We start from the raw sequence: 14,238 nt of genomic DNA on the forward strand, positions 1-14,238 counted from the left end.
ACAAAATAATAAAAAAAAACGAAAAAGAAATAAAAAAATACAATTTTAAGGGCATTACTGCCATTTTGAAAAAAAAATAGTCTAATGGGACATAAAGTAGTATAGATTATTATAAAGGGACATAGTTACCATTTTTTTGCTCTAAAAAAACAATTTTCTCAAATAATTATTTAGATTGAGACTTGATTGTGTTTTTTTTCTCCCTTCATTATCAAAGTTTTAAACCATACATAAGATAATACTATTCCATTGTACAACCACTCAATACTAATCTACATATATTATATATATGTATGTATGTGGTCTTAGACTTAGCGGTCTTTTGTCTCATCTTTCATTGATACATTCGTTAGAACTTTGAAAGGTTCCACCTGTTTACACATTTCTTGCTTCTTTCTGGTTTATCCGTTACCCATAAAAGCATCATTTAGTTCTGCTCTGTAAGTGCTATGTTTGATTTGTTTTAGGCACACTAGTCACATCTCACTTCCATTTTCTTGATATTTGGTATCAAATTATCTGGTTTTCAATGTTCATCGTTGCTTTTAAAGAGCTCAGAGCTTGTTATGTTCTTTGTTACTCAAGAAATAACGTCTCTCTATGTAGTTTCTTTGTCTCTCATCTACTTTTGGGGTTCCAAGTTGGAACTTATAGTTTTGACACAATACTTACTCTGCTTTACGCTTAGACATTTTTACAATTCTTGCAGGAGTTCTCAAGACAGACCAGGATGGAAGACCGGTACATGATCAAGAACGATGTCACTGAAGTAAATAGTCTCTAGTTTCTTCTATATCATTCTTGTTTCTTTGAATAAAGAATATATTTAAACAGCTATGTATATGTTTTTGCATTTTGTGCAGTTGATTGGTAACACACCAATGGTGTACCTAAATAAAATTGTTGACGGTTGCGTCGCACGTATTGCTGCCAAGCTTGAGATGATGGAGCCTTGCTCTAGCATAAAAGACAGAATCGCTTATAGTATGATCAAAGATGCAGAAGACAAAGGATTGATTACTCCCGGAAAGGTTTAATATAGACACTATTAATTTATTATTCAAAAAAAAATATATATAAACACTATTAATCTTATTTCTTTTCTTGTTTTGTACAATTTACTCACACGCTCTCCTGTACTTAAACACTTGTGGTTACAAAGTATGGTCAAAATAACCATTATAATCTCTCCATTTTCTAGAGTACATTGATTGAGGCAACCGGCGGTAATACTGGGATTGGTTTAGCCAGCATAGGAGCTGCAAGAGGCTACAGAGTGATACTTTTGATGCCTTCAACGATGAGCTTAGAGAGGAGAATCATTTTGAGAGCATTAGGTGCAGAGCTTCATCTTACAGATATGAACATAGGCATTAAAGGAATGTTGGAGAAAGCTGAAGAGATATTAAGCAAAACTCCTGGTGGTTACATACCACACCAGTTTCTAAATCCTGAGAACCCTGAGGTTCTTATATACAATATCATCCTCTCTTCTTTCAAATCTCTTTGTTTTATCTCTTTCTGTTTTGAGAATCCAAATATTGTTTTCTTGCAGATTCATTACAGAACAACGGGTCCAGAGATATGGAGAGATTCAGCAGGGGAAGTAGATATTTTGGTAGCTGGGGCTGGCACTGGTGGAACGGTTAGTGGAACTGGGAGGTTTCTTAAGAAGATGAACAAAAACATTAAGGTACAAAAAAACACTACTAAATCTAATGGAAACAACTGTAAAAACAGTTTGTTAACTTTGTTACATTCTTGAACAATAGGTTTGTGTGGTGGAACCTACAGAAAGTGCAGTACTTAGCGGAGGAGAACCAGGTGAGGAAACAAGAAAACATAACTGCCAGCCCTGAGATTCTAGGAATTTTAAAAAAAATTATAAAATGAAAGCTAAATGATCAATACATATATATTTATTAATATTTAAAGACAGAATAATTTATAGATATTAGCTACTTCAATTTTGGAGACTTAGAAGTTCGAGTTCTTGATTATCTCTTACATAATAATACGAATTGGTTTCGTAATTTGTAGGTCCACATTTGATCCAGGGGATTGGTCCTGGTGTCATTCCAACCAATTTGGATTTAAGCATTGTTGATGAAGTCATTCAGGTAAGTAGAAGAGGTTATCTACTTCTAAATCATGAAACAATATTTTGAGAATTGCAATTTTTTTGTATTCAGGTGACAAGTGAAGAAGCTATTGAAACAGCCAAGCTTCTTGCTCTTAAAGAAGGATTATTGGTACTATTGGTTTAACGTTTGTCAGTATAAACCGGAGATTGACAACAAACCGGAGTTTATGATTAAACGCAATGATTAATTATTTTGTAGGTGGGAATATCGTCAGGGGCTGCAGCAGCCGCTGCATTAAAGGTTGCTAAACGGCCAGAAAACGCAGGCAAACTTATTGTGGTAAGCAAAACTGTCGGCCCTCAACCATATGGGCCCAAAGTTTAAAGGGCCCATTTAATAAACTGGATTTAACAGAAATTGAACCGAGTTAACTATCCCGGTTATCGATTTGTTTGCAGGTGATTTTTCCCAGTGGAGGAGAGCGTTATTTATCAACAGAACTGTTCGAGTCGGTCAGATATGAAGCAGAGCATTTGTCGATCGATTGATTGCCAAATGTGTGATTTGGTTTGGTTTGGTGAGAGATGTTGGTAACGAGATTACGGTTTGATTGTTTCAGATCATTGTAAAATCTGTAATAGTATTAGATGATGAATCATTATAGTTGTTCTTCATTACTGTAGTCCCCCGGTCTAAAACTGTTTAAAGATGATCCTAATCTACCTAAGAGCGAGAGCATCAGTGAACTTCCCTTTGGGGTTCATCTTCTTAATTTTTTATTATTAAATTTTTTTCTTTTTTTCTGATTTTAAAAAAAAAAGAAAAAAAAATTGACCAATCTCAGGCCGTCACGTGTCGTGGACCCTCGCTACAGTGATGAACTTTAAGAGAGACGAGACGAACCGAGTTCTTTTACTTTTTTTAATATTTTTTTTTTCGTAAAACGTGTGATCCTCTCCTTAAAATTTCTACTGCGCATGCTCTAAGTAGCTTCATCTGGTATCGCATAAATCTTATCAAACGAAAAGAATATGCACATCTTGAGCTAAGAATTTTTTTTAAAAAAATTGTTACAGATTTATAGTAGTAATAAATCATCACAGTTCAGTCACACATATTGGTATCAATAATTACATGAATTATATATTTAAAATAACATACATGTAACCACGCGTTATGTACTTAACATCATAACTATATTTGGTCGTTGTTGGAAAAATAGATTGGACATTATAATTCGATAATCTAGCCTAAACTCGGCCACTTTCAAACAGAAAACTGACCCCTTTCAAATAGAAAATGTCTTTTTTTTGTTGATTTTAATTGGTTAAATTGACTATAATCCATTTTTATTTGGTTCAGATTGATCTTGTTGAATTCCAAATATTTGGTCCACTTTTCTAGCAATAAAATATAATTATATCACACATTTTACGTTAACCATATAGTTTGTGTAGTTAATATTGTGTAGATGTGTGACTATGTGATTGCTTATAGCTGGTATAGTTGACAATTTATTTTTTATTATCCGAGTTGATTAGAATCCAATCTGGATTAGTATTGCTTATAGTTATTTAACTTATTTTATTAGTATTAGTAAGACCATAATGCCAATAAAGTTTTAAATAATAGTGTGAGATATTATCTTGACATTAAACAAACACATGTTGACTGTTAAGACTTTTGGACGTTATTATTTTATCACTCAAAATTATGCATGCCAAACTCGTCTTAATACTTCATTCACATCGTGCAGTGTGCACCACAGGTCACATGTGACGTATACTAACAAATCATTTAACCATATTATATACACATAATTAATAATTATATTGATTGTACAACTACTCCATACTATATAATATGTCTATAATATATAGTGTCTGGTGTGGATTTAGAGAATCATCGGCTGATTTTCTCTTCATCACTGATTATATCCTTCAAACTATAAAAGGGTTGACTTCCTTTTCTTTCTTAAGGTATGACACTTTATTTTTGGGTTGTTTTTCGTTTAATCCATTGAAACATGAAGTAGCTGTGCGCTGTTCCTGCTACTTTTAGTATGTTTAGAGAACATAGAAGTTTAAGTATTTTGGGGATTGTGTGTCTTCTTCTTTGAATCTCAGGTCAAATCAAAGAGGGACCAACATGGAAGATGGTTGCATGATCAAAAAAGATGTCACTGAAGTAATAACTCTCTAGTTTTGTTTTGTTTTTCTTCCTCTGAATCAATCTGCTTTCTTGCAATAAAGAACATGTCTAAAAGCATTTTCTGTGTGTTTCTTTCCATTTTGTACAGTTGATTGGTTACACACCAATGGTGTATCTGAACAGAATTGTTGACGGTTGCGTAGCCCGTATAGCTGCTAAGCTTGAGATGATGCAGCCTTGCTCTAGCGTCAAAGACAGAATCGCTTATAGTATGATTAAAGATGCAGAAGACAAAGGCTTGATTAAGCCTGGAGAGGTTTAATACAAAACAACTTAAAAACAATATAATATAACCTCTCTCTCTCTCTCTCTCTCTCTCTCTCTCTCTCTCAATATTTTCATTAATATAGTTTCATTGTTTGTTCTTGGTTTAGAGTACGTTGATAGAGCCAACGGCTGGTAACACTGGGATCGGTTTAGCCTGCATAGGAGCAGCAAGAGGCTATAAAGTAACTCTCCTGATGCCGTCAACGATGAGCTTAGAGAGGAGAATCATTCTAAAAGCATTAGGTGCAGAGCTCCATCTCACAGACATGAGCATAGGCATTAAAGGACTGTTGGAGAAAACTGAAGAGATGCTAAACAAAACTCCTGGTGGTTTTGTTCCACAACAGTTTGAAAATCTTGCAAACCCTGAGGTTTTTATATAATATCATACATCAAAAAAGTCCATGTTGTTTGAGTACTCTCTTTCTTTTGACTCTAATGATTTGTTTCTTGCAGATTCATTACCAAACCACTGGTCCGGAGATATGGAGAGACTCAGCAGGGAAAGTAGATATTTTCATTGCTGGTGTTGGAACTGGTGGAACGGTTACTGGAGTAGGGAGGTTTCTCAAGGAGATGAATAAAGACATTAAGGTGCAAAAACTTCTTGAAAACTAAGTCTAAATACTAGGGTTTTCAAGAAAAGTATATATAACTTTTTGTTACATTCTTGAGCAACAGGTTATTGCTGTGGAACCTACAGAGAGTCCAGTACTCAGTGGAGGAGAACCAGGTGAGTCAAGAAACATTGTTTCCTTTGTCTTCATTTCCCAAGAGATTTTGCATTTCTAATCATAATGCATTTGAACCAGGTCGACATTTGATACAAGGGATTGGTGCTGGTATCATCCCAGCCAATTTGGATTTAAGCATTGTTGATGAAATCATTCAAGTAAGTAGCCAAGATTTATCTACACACTTTCTTGAATCTTGAAACAATGTTTCTGAGACTTGCAATCTCTTTTTTTTTGTTGATTCAGGTGACTGGTGAGGAAGCTATTGAAACAGCCAAGCTTCTTGCTCTTAAAGAAGGATTGCTGGTACAACTGGTTTAACCTTTTTTTCTAAGTGTATAAAACTATGAAACATAGGAGTTTAATGTGATCAGTGTGATAATCTGGCAGGTGGGAATATCCTCTGGAGCAGCAGCAGCTGCTGCGTTGAAGGTTGCAAAGCGGCCAGAAAACGCAGGCAAACTCATTGCGGTAAATATTTTTTTTTTGTCTCTGACTAAACATAAATGTTTGAGTTTAGATTATTTAATGTTGCGGTTCTTGTCTGGTTTTTGCAGGTGCTTTTTCCAAGTGGAGGAGAACGTTATTTATCAACCAAACTGTTTGATTCTGTTAGATTTGAAGCAGAGAATTTGCCGGTTGAATGAGTGGCCATCTGTGACTCGGTTTGGTTGTGATACAAGATGTTTGTACCAAGATTACAGTCTGATTATTCCTGATCATTTGTAAAATCTATAAAGTTGCATATTCATGTGCATACTTTATGTTTATCTTCATCCTATAAATGAACACCAATAAAACAGAATAAATAGCACGAAAGAAGGTACAACGTTTTGATACCAAATTGTGAAAGAAACTGTTGCTTTCAAGATTTGAGATGGATTGGTTACTCATAAAGTGACCTTCTCTAGTGTCTTCAACAATGAACCTAGAGAGGAAAAATCTTCCAAGTGGATGAGAATCTTAAAGCAAATCAGTATGTGAAAACAATGACACAACCTTGTGATTTTGTTTAGAAAGTAACAATATATTATATGTATTTCAGTTTAGAAACAAAACAAGCCAAAACTGTTAACATTACATAACACCATTGAAACTGTTTAATTCCTCTTGCCCTTGTTTTTTCTACTTGGAACAACCGTCCAGCCATCATCAGCTTTTGGTTCATCAACCGGCATGGCTTCTGGTCTCCCGTTTGAGCAGTTCTCAGCTGCATCCACCATCATGTCTGTGCTTTGATCATTGCTCATCTCTGTATCCTCATCATCATCATCTTCATCATCGCTCTCCTCATCATCCTCATCCTCATCCTCATCGTTACCGTTTGAAACCTGCAATACCCAAGAAAGCCTCATTTCTTAACCTCGAAAATGATCTTAACCAAACTACCAATATATAACATTATCAAATACTCTCACAATCATCAAACGTCTATAACTAATGAAATCACACAGACATCAGGACATCAATGGAATATAAAATGAATCTCAAGCGTGTCTTCACTACAGCCAATATCTAGAAGAGAATGTCTGAGAAAATACAGTTACAAACCTTGACAACTTTTGCACTAGTCTGAGAACTAGTCACCCTCAGCTTCTCAACCCTTTGGTAGTTACCTTCGAGACATTCATAATACAAATCTAGCAACGTCTCTGTCACCTATCAGTAGCAACACAGAAGAAAAAAAAAACACCATCAGTAACAAGAAACTAACATCAAGATCCAAAAAAAAAAACAATCTATACCTCCTCAAGGCTTCCATCATCAGCCAGAGTGTTAAGCTCATTAAGACCATTCTCTAGAATATCAGCTAACCCATCAAAGCCCATCGTTGGATCTTCAAGAAAGATGAACACACAAGAGTGAAGTAATCAGAAAGCTATCATCTTTAACAGCAAAACTCATATAAAAATCGAAACTTTTTATGGAAAAAGCTATAAAGATGAAACCTTTTAAACGGATGAAGTAATCGAGAACATTCGAAACGGTGCGTTCCGCTTTCAGATGAGAGTCTCGGCCGCCCCAGCCGTTATCGACGGCGGCTCTCATGGCTGTCCACCGTGAAAGTATCAAACCAATTCCTTCGTTCAGAACGGCCTTCTCCTCCGCCGTCAACACCACTGGTCCGCTAGGTCTTGAATCCATTTCTCCTTCCTCTTTCTCTATTTGATCAAATAAAAAAAAAAAACTACTGAGCTAACAAATTCCAAATTCAGACAACAGATTCAACGAGACAAGTAAAGGTGGAAACTTTATGTAATAGAGAGAGAATTAAAAGAAACACCTGTTAAACGCCGGCGAGACGGTGAGCAAAGCAGGTTGTGATCGGCGACGTTACGGCGGAGTAAATGAAGTGATTGTTTCTCGTCAAGCTGGAACCTTTAGAAACCCTAGTTATTAACGGGTTCGAATGGCAATAGCATATTGTCGGTTTAGGCTAAACCGAACCAAGTGTTGTTAAACTGTACACGTGTCAGTTTTTTATTGGCTTGTTGGGAGGGAAAAATTGAGAGGAAGTCAAGGAGAACCCTTTGTTCTGATTGTGTAAAAGGATCACAGAATTGAATAGTTCGTGTAAAACTATATAAAGTTTTAAACATTACATATTCGTGTTGCGTGGTATACAAGGAACAGAGAGAATTTAGGTTTGACCTCATAGAGGAAGAAGAAATGAACGTAGAACAGCTTGAGAAACCTATCACTTACGACGTAAAACATGAGGCGGAGAAGATTCCGGCGACGGAGAAAAGCAGTGAAGCGGCGGAGGACAAAGAGAAGGGTGTTGTCGCCGATGCCTCCGGTGGACAGGTCAATACATTATCCGATGAATTATAATACGTGTTACATTTCAACATGTTACATAGAACCTTAACTTTGTAGGCGGAGGGAGAAGTAAACGAGAAAAAGATTGTAGCAAATCCTCCGGCTTCGGAAGGAACCATAACGATAGGAGAGGCTCTAGAGGCGGCGGTTCTCACAGCAGGGAATAAACCGGTAGAGTGGAGTGATGCAGCCGCGATACAAGCGGCTGAGGTTAGAGCCACGGGAAGGACCAACATCATGCCCGGTGGTGTTGCCGCTTCGGCTCAATCTGCTGCCACTCTCAATGCTAGAGCTAACTCGGAGGACGACAAGACTACGCTCGCCGTTGTTCTCACTGTGAGTAAAACACTAGAATCTAATGTTCATGACCGGTACAACGGGATGAAACGTTTATCTTGGCTACAAATGTTAAAAAGTAATTATATATCCCCAAATTATCAAAAAAAAAATTATTAAGATTAACAGAAAAATATTTATGGTCTCGTAAATCTTAGAACTAATCTTGCCAATGTCTTGATAGATTGTGTACAGTATCTACAGTTTGTGTCCGAGCTCTAACCATGTTTGTCCTTTTATGGGCGGCACAATGATAATGGTTTTGAAAGGGAGCAAGAAGCAAGTTACCATCAGACAAACCCGCCACGAGGAAAGACGCAGAGGGGGTGACAGGTGCAGAGATGAGGAACGATCCTCACCTCACTACTTACCCAACCGGCGTGGCCGCCTCTGTAGCTGCAGCTGCTCGGATTAATCAAGCCAAGTGATACCCATTCTTTTCTTTCTTGAGACTCACGTGACTAATGGTATCGAGTTGTCAAGTATGTAAACTAGCTTATTTGTATATATGTTGATGTGTATAATAATATAAGATTTTGAAACTTCTTTTTAATTGTACCTAGCTGAACTAGAAGTAAGCCACATTAATGCCAACAAGTATCCAAGAAGATCAGAATGAAGTGCATAAGTTACAATGGTTGAAGATTAAACTTTCTTAAGCTTTAAATTCAGATCTTATTACAAAATGTAACTCGCATTACAAACAGAATTACAGAACACAACAATATAACTCTTTGAAACAAACAAGTAATAATAATAGTCACACACAAAAACATGTAGGCAAGTTCTTAGATGTTTTAAAAACAATGTAACTTTGAGTTGTTGTGTCCCTTTAAAACCAGAACTGCAACATCCACAAGTGCAAAATGCTCCTAAAGTAGCAATTAAAGAACCACCCTAACATCCAGACCTGTTTCTTGATTGATCCCTGGTAGACCATGTCAAATCTTGAGACTTAAGATAAGAATCGAACTTGGAACCAAAGAAACATTGTTGAGTTAAAAAGAAAAAAAAAGTTTTCATCCTGACTTGACTTATATAAACTGTAATCTTTAACAAAATAAAAATGGGCCTGCCTTTTCATTCTTAAACTAATTTATTTTGTTCTATTACTTTCCCGGATCAACTAATTCGACAGGATTCCACTTAATGGGCCGAGTTTGAGCCCAAAAAGGCTGGATTTTATAAAAACCCTAGGTTACAAAAATAAAAACGGCACTTGGCATTAAAACGCAGCGTACCGAGTAACTCATACCCTTTCTTCATCCACTATAAGAACATCTTAAACCCTAGTTAACTCGCGGCTCCTACTTTCTCTCTCTCTCATTCGCTGTCTCTCCGCTGTTCCTAAACCCTCCCAGGTATTGAATCTTTCTCACCCTGTATGTACTACATGGCTTCAAGTTATTGGTCTTGGTCTTAGTATAGTTCTAGGGTCATGGTTTGCTGTTTTAGAGATTTTGAAACACAGCCTCGGTCTTAACTCGTGTTCTGTCTCTTTCTCTTGCTGTTCCTGTATTTTTCAGATTATAACATGTAAACTAAGAAAATGGATCAAAAGACTTTCTCCTTTAATTTTTTTTTTCTTACTAGCTAATTAGCTTTAGCTCGCAAACCATTTTTTTTGTAGCTCTAACTGAACTCGTGTTCTGTCTTATCTTGTTTTTTTCCTGTTCATTAAGTTTATAATATGTAAACTAAGAAAAGGGATTAAAAGAGTTTTATCTTTAAAAGTTGTTACTTATTGGCTCATTAGCTCTAGTTCCGAAAATGTAAGTTATAAGTGTACGTCTAGCTAATTAGATTGTTTGCTTTCAATCTTATAATCATCAGGTGTTGACTTCAGCTTGCGACAATGCTTCTATTGTTTGAGACGCCAGCTGGTTTCGCCGTTTTTAAAGTATTAGATGAAGGAAAGCTCTCTAACGTTGAGGTTACCCATCTTCACCTTCTCAAGTTTCTTTTTTTTTTGTTATACCGTCTTTGTTTATCTAAAACTATTCGTGTTTTGTAGGATTTGGGTAATGTGTTCTCCTCTGCAGAGTCTGCCCGAAAGGTGATTCATCTGTTTTTGGCTATATAGTTCTTTTGGCTTTATCTTCTGTGTAGTAGTAACTAACGCTTTGGTGTTGTTGGTTACAGATGGTAAAGCTCAAGGCTTTTGACAAGTTTGACAACACCTCCGAAGCTCTTGAAGCCGTCGCCAAGCTCCTTGAAGGAACTCCCAGCAAGGGTCTCCGCAAGTTTCTGAAAGCCAACTGCGAAGGTGAAACCTTAGCCGTTGCTGACTCCAAGCTCGGAAACATCATCAAGGAGAAACTGGTTAGTGTATTCTATTTGTATATTTTCATTGTTATGACTTATGAGTTGTGTTTCTTACGAATTTGCTCTCACTTCTATAGAAAATAGACTGTGTCCACAACAATGCTGTCATGGAGTTGTTAAGAGGAGTGAGAAGCCAGCTCACCGAACTCATCTCCGGATTGGGAGACCAAGACTTGGCTCCGATGAGCTTGGGGCTGTCTCACAGCCTCGCGAGATACAAGCTTAAGTTCAGCTCCGACAAGGTTGATACCATGATCATCCAAGCGATTGGTCTGCTTGATGACCTTGACAAGGAGCTCAACACTTACGCTATGAGGGTCCGTGAATGGTACGGCTGGCATTTCCCCGAGCTCGCCAAGATCATAAGCGACAACATCCTCTACGCCAAGTCTGTGAAGCTGATGGGAAACAGAATCAATGCAGCAAAGCTAGACTTCTCTGAGGTTGGTTTAAGCCTTTTGTTTATTATTTTTGGTGTTTCATGAATCCTAAGCCTTTTAACACTTATGGCAGATACTGGCTGATGAAGTTGAAGCTGAGCTGAAAGAGGCTGCTGTGATCTCCATGGGAACTGAAGTCAGTGACCTTGATTTGATGCACATCAGGGAGCTTTGTGATCAGGTTCTGTCTCTTGCTGAGTACAGAGCTCAGCTTTATGACTACTTGAAGAGCAGGATGAACACTATTGCTCCGAACCTGACTAGTCTTGTTGGTGAGCTTGTTGGTGCTCGGTTAATCTCTCACGGTGGGAGTTTGTTGAACCTCTCGAAGCAGCCTGGGAGCACTATTCAGATTCTTGGAGCTGAGAAGGCTTTGTTCAGAGCGCTTAAGACCAAACACGCCACTCCTAAGTATGGTTTGATCTACCATGCGTCTGTGGTTGGTCAGGCTGCGCCTAAGCACAAGGGTAAAATCTCGCGGTCGCTGGCTGCGAAAGCTGCGCTTGCTATCCGTTGTGATGCGCTTGGTGATGGTGAGGACAACAGTATGGGAGTTGAGAACCGTTTGAAGGTAAGGCTTCAATAGTTTTCTTCTGTCATCTCAATCTGAACAACCTTATTGACCATGTTGTTTTTTGGACACAGCTTGAAGCGAGGTTGAGAAGTCTTGAAGGGAAAGATCTAGGACGTCTCTCTGGCTCAGCTAAAGGCAAGCCAAAGGTTGAGGTTTATGACAAGGATAAGAAGAGTGGATCTGGTGGTCTGATCACTCCTGCTAAGGTCAGATTGATTTAAACTTTGTTTATGTAAATGTCTGAAGCTATGGATGTGAAGCTGAGTTGGATTGTGCTTTTGGTTGCAGACTTACAACACTGCTGCGGATTCTCTTATTGGACAAACGTCCAAAGCTGAGGAGAGTGTCAAAGAGAAGAAGGATAAAAAGAAGAAGAAGAAGGCTGATGCAGAGGAGGAAGAAGAAGCCAAGACTGAGGAGCCGTCTAAGAAGAAGTCAAAGAAGAAGAAGGCCGAAGTAGAGCCTGAGACCGAAGAGGCTATAACCGAGGAGCCTTCAAAGAAGAAGAAGAAGAGAAAGCATGAGGAAGAAGAAACTGAGATGCCTGCCAAGAAGAAAGAGAAGAAGGATAAGAAGAAAAAGAAGAGTGAGGCTTGAAGAGAGTTTAATTTTTTTTTTTGAGTGCGTTTATTGTCTTTTTGTTTCTGCCGTAGGTGTTATTTGAAAACTTTTAAGAACTGATCATCTATTTGTAAGGCTTAGTCATTTTGCCAGAAACTTGCATTTCTAATGAATTTTATTAAAGTATCTAACAAGGTTTAATAAAAATAGGTTAGACATGCCATGGAGTTAGGTTTGTATACCTAGTTTCAACATGTTTTCGCATGGACCAAGTGAGAACACCATCGACCCCAACTACCAATATGTGTCAAAACTTTGTTCCCAACATGAATCAAAATTGAGGGTAGAAGGGTTCATAAAATCATACTCATCATCTACACAGTACAACGTAGTATGTATATGTGGCCTTTTTAGTTTTTATTTTCCCTCAACAAGTTTTAAATAGTTATATTATGCATCATTGTGGACATATCTATACTATTATTTGCGAAGTAAATTTTCGGAATCGAGCTCTCACGTTAAAAGTTGGAGTGGTTAATAACATTTATACCCTTAATGAATAAAATGTATAACTAAATTAAAAAATAAAACGAAATTTTAATTTATTTGATTAGATAATTGATTAAAATTAATAATAATAAGAATTATCTAAAATCTAAAAATATAATTTAAAAAAGAGATAATTTTTGTATATATTGTATTGTTATCTGAAAAATTCTTTTAGTAAAAAGTTAAAAACATGAATTGTATAACTAAATATTAATCAAATAAAATATATAACTAAATTAAAAAATAAAAACAAAATTTTAATTTAATTGATTAAAATTAATAATAGTAAGAATTATCCAAAATCTGAAAATATAAATTAAAAAAGAAATAATTTATGTATATATTGTATTGTTATCTGAAAAAATCTTTTAGTAAAAAGTTAAAAACATGAATTATATAACTAAATATTAATCAAATAAAATTTGTAATTATAAAAAATATTGAATTATCCAAAATCGAAAAAATATAATTAAAAAATATAATTTTTATATATATTTATATTATATTGTTATCTGAAAAAATATTTTAGTAAAAAGTTAAAAACATAAATTACATAATTAAATATTAATCAAATATTTTTTTTAATTATATAATTAAAAATATGATATTAAATTATTTTAAAATTTATTTTAATATAATGAATATAGTGTATAAAGAACTTTTCAAAAATTATGAAAATGTTTAAGCCTGCATCGCGGGCAAAACACCTAGTTATAAGTATAACTACAGAAAGACTGAGATTATCATCAATAGGTAAAATCAGAAATATGATGGTCTATTTGAATGTGTAGATGATGCATTTTCATGATCTTTAATTCCGAAAAGAACTGAATACTTTATATTTTATTAATTTGCCCCTGTTTTATTTGACATCATATATTTTTCTTACATAAATTTCACATGACCTTTTTTTTTTGTCAACCACATGACCTTCAAATATTGGAAGAGTCAATTCATTTGTGTATGATAACCATGATAATTAAAACAATTTGTTTGGCAATAATTTGCAACTAAGTATGTTAATATATCCTTATTTTTGCCTACGTTATAATTTATAAATCATCTTTCTTGCTTGGCACTAATTTGCACGTCAAATATTGAACAACTGTATAAACTTGGAATGAAAATCCAATATTAACGAAAATATATATTTTAACGTTTTAAAAGACCATTTCTACGACGTGGACAGATTTTGGAGTGTTGTATGATTGGATTAAGACCATTTTATGTTATCCTCACGTAGATTGAATCTTGGTCTGATTATAATATGTTTTTCTTTGACAGTAAAAATAATGACTCAATAATTGCGGACCAATGATCTCTCTTTATATTCT

General features: G+C 35.8%; 5 protein-coding genes across 8 annotated transcripts; 4 read left to right on the top strand and 1 right to left on the bottom strand.

The window, feature by feature from the left end:
* The first annotated feature begins 227 nt into the window (after positions 1–227).
* LOC125577701 (bifunctional cystathionine gamma-lyase/cysteine synthase) lies at positions 228–2,856 on the top strand. 3 transcript variants are annotated; one of them, XM_048739357.1, is made up of 10 exons: positions 228–364; positions 710–769; positions 864–1,031; positions 1,202–1,465; positions 1,556–1,693; positions 1,773–1,824; positions 2,041–2,120; positions 2,193–2,252; positions 2,343–2,423; positions 2,543–2,856. In XM_048739357.1, exons 2-10 carry the CDS (start codon positions 731–733, stop codon positions 2,630–2,632), a joined length of 972 nt encoding a protein of 323 aa, XP_048595314.1. In that variant the 5' UTR covers positions 228–364; positions 710–730; the 3' UTR covers positions 2,633–2,856. The 3 variants fall into 3 exon arrangements, with proteins under 3 accessions (XP_048595314.1, XP_048595313.1, XP_048595312.1); XM_048739356.1 differs by having other exon boundaries at positions 246–440; XM_048739355.1 differs by lacking the exon at positions 228–364 and adding an exon at positions 455–602.
* Positions 2,857–3,932: 1,076 nt separating this feature from the next.
* On the top strand, positions 3,933–6,140 carry LOC125577700 (bifunctional L-3-cyanoalanine synthase/cysteine synthase D2-like). Its single transcript, XM_048739354.1, has 10 exons — positions 3,933–4,063; positions 4,211–4,271; positions 4,384–4,551; positions 4,670–4,933; positions 5,019–5,156; positions 5,244–5,295; positions 5,375–5,454; positions 5,543–5,602; positions 5,687–5,767; positions 5,854–6,140. The coding sequence occupies exons 1-10, from the start codon at positions 3,948–3,950 to the stop codon at positions 5,941–5,943; spliced, it is 1,110 nt and encodes a 369-aa protein (XP_048595311.1). The 5' UTR covers positions 3,933–3,947; the 3' UTR covers positions 5,944–6,140.
* Positions 6,141–6,273: 133 nt separating this feature from the next.
* LOC125577702 (pre-rRNA-processing protein TSR2 homolog) lies at positions 6,274–7,733 on the bottom strand. 2 transcript variants are annotated; one of them, XM_048739358.1, is made up of 5 exons: positions 7,581–7,733; positions 7,246–7,458; positions 7,042–7,133; positions 6,848–6,955; positions 6,274–6,627 (listed from the first exon to the last, which is right to left on the bottom strand). In XM_048739358.1, exons 2-5 carry the CDS (start codon positions 7,439–7,441, stop codon positions 6,397–6,399), a joined length of 627 nt encoding a protein of 208 aa, XP_048595315.1. In that variant the 5' UTR covers positions 7,442–7,458; positions 7,581–7,733; the 3' UTR covers positions 6,274–6,396. The 2 variants fall into 2 exon arrangements, with proteins under 2 accessions (XP_048595315.1, XP_048595316.1); XM_048739359.1 differs by having other exon boundaries at positions 7,246–7,452; positions 7,581–7,719.
* Positions 7,734–7,847: 114 nt separating this feature from the next.
* On the top strand, positions 7,848–9,000 carry LOC125577703 (late embryogenesis abundant protein 47-like). The gene is made up of 3 exons (XM_048739360.1): positions 7,848–8,104; positions 8,177–8,455; positions 8,725–9,000. The coding sequence occupies exons 1-3, from the start codon at positions 7,967–7,969 to the stop codon at positions 8,881–8,883; spliced, it is 576 nt and encodes a 191-aa protein (XP_048595317.1). The 5' UTR covers positions 7,848–7,966; the 3' UTR covers positions 8,884–9,000.
* A 664-nt stretch (positions 9,001–9,664) lies between these two features.
* On the top strand, positions 9,665–12,541 carry LOC125577699 (probable nucleolar protein 5-1). Its single transcript, XM_048739353.1, has 8 exons — positions 9,665–9,816; positions 10,289–10,388; positions 10,470–10,511; positions 10,598–10,777; positions 10,858–11,223; positions 11,294–11,791; positions 11,866–12,000; positions 12,083–12,541. Exons 2-8 carry the CDS (start codon positions 10,311–10,313, stop codon positions 12,389–12,391), a joined length of 1,608 nt encoding a protein of 535 aa, XP_048595310.1. The 5' UTR covers positions 9,665–9,816; positions 10,289–10,310; the 3' UTR covers positions 12,392–12,541.
* The last annotated feature ends 1,697 nt before the right edge of the window (positions 12,542–14,238 follow it).

This window comes from Brassica napus, chromosome A9 (genome assembly GCF_020379485.1).
Source record: "Brassica napus cultivar Da-Ae chromosome A9, Da-Ae, whole genome shotgun sequence".
Lineage (NCBI taxonomy): Eukaryota > Viridiplantae > Streptophyta > Magnoliopsida > Brassicales > Brassicaceae > Brassica > Brassica napus.

Bases quoted from the DNA above. Each gene is read 5' to 3' on its own strand.
- LOC125577701 (XM_048739355.1), top strand. From the start codon at position 567: ATGTTCTTTGTTACTCAAGAAATAACGTCTCTCTAT. The intron at 1,694-1,772 runs GTACAAAAAAAC...CTTGAACAATAG, and splicing joins AGATGAACAAAAACATTAAG to GTTTGTGTGGTGGAACCTAC. The intron at 2,424-2,542 runs GTAAGCAAAACT...ATTTGTTTGCAG, and splicing joins ACGCAGGCAAACTTATTGTG to GTGATTTTTCCCAGTGGAGG.
- LOC125577700 (XM_048739354.1), top strand. From the start codon at position 3,948: ATGTCTATAATATATAGTGTCTGGTGTGGATTTAGAGAATCATCGGCT. The intron at 4,552-4,669 runs GTTTAATACAAA...TTCTTGGTTTAG, and splicing joins GCTTGATTAAGCCTGGAGAG to AGTACGTTGATAGAGCCAAC. The intron at 5,157-5,243 runs GTGCAAAAACTT...CTTGAGCAACAG, and splicing joins AGATGAATAAAGACATTAAG to GTTATTGCTGTGGAACCTAC.
- LOC125577702 (XM_048739358.1), bottom strand. From the start codon at position 7,441: ATGGATTCAAGACCTAGCGGACCAGTGGTGTTGACGGCGGAGGAGAAG. The intron at 7,134-7,245 runs GTTTCATCTTTA...TCTTTCTTGAAG, and splicing joins TTACTTCATCCGTTTAAAAG to ATCCAACGATGGGCTTTGAT. The intron at 6,628-6,847 runs GTTTGTAACTGT...TGGGTATTGCAG, and splicing joins CTAGTGCAAAAGTTGTCAAG to GTTTCAAACGGTAACGATGA.
- LOC125577703 (XM_048739360.1), top strand. From the start codon at position 7,967: ATGAACGTAGAACAGCTTGAGAAACCTATCACTTACGACGTAAAACAT. The intron at 8,105-8,176 runs GTCAATACATTA...TTAACTTTGTAG, and splicing joins CCGATGCCTCCGGTGGACAG to GCGGAGGGAGAAGTAAACGA. The intron at 8,456-8,724 runs GTGAGTAAAACA...TGGTTTTGAAAG, and splicing joins CGCTCGCCGTTGTTCTCACT to GGAGCAAGAAGCAAGTTACC.
- LOC125577699 (XM_048739353.1), top strand. From the start codon at position 10,311: ATGCTTCTATTGTTTGAGACGCCAGCTGGTTTCGCCGTTTTTAAAGTA. The intron at 10,778-10,857 runs GTTAGTGTATTC...TCACTTCTATAG, and splicing joins ACATCATCAAGGAGAAACTG to AAAATAGACTGTGTCCACAA. The intron at 11,224-11,293 runs GTTGGTTTAAGC...CACTTATGGCAG, and splicing joins CAAAGCTAGACTTCTCTGAG to ATACTGGCTGATGAAGTTGA.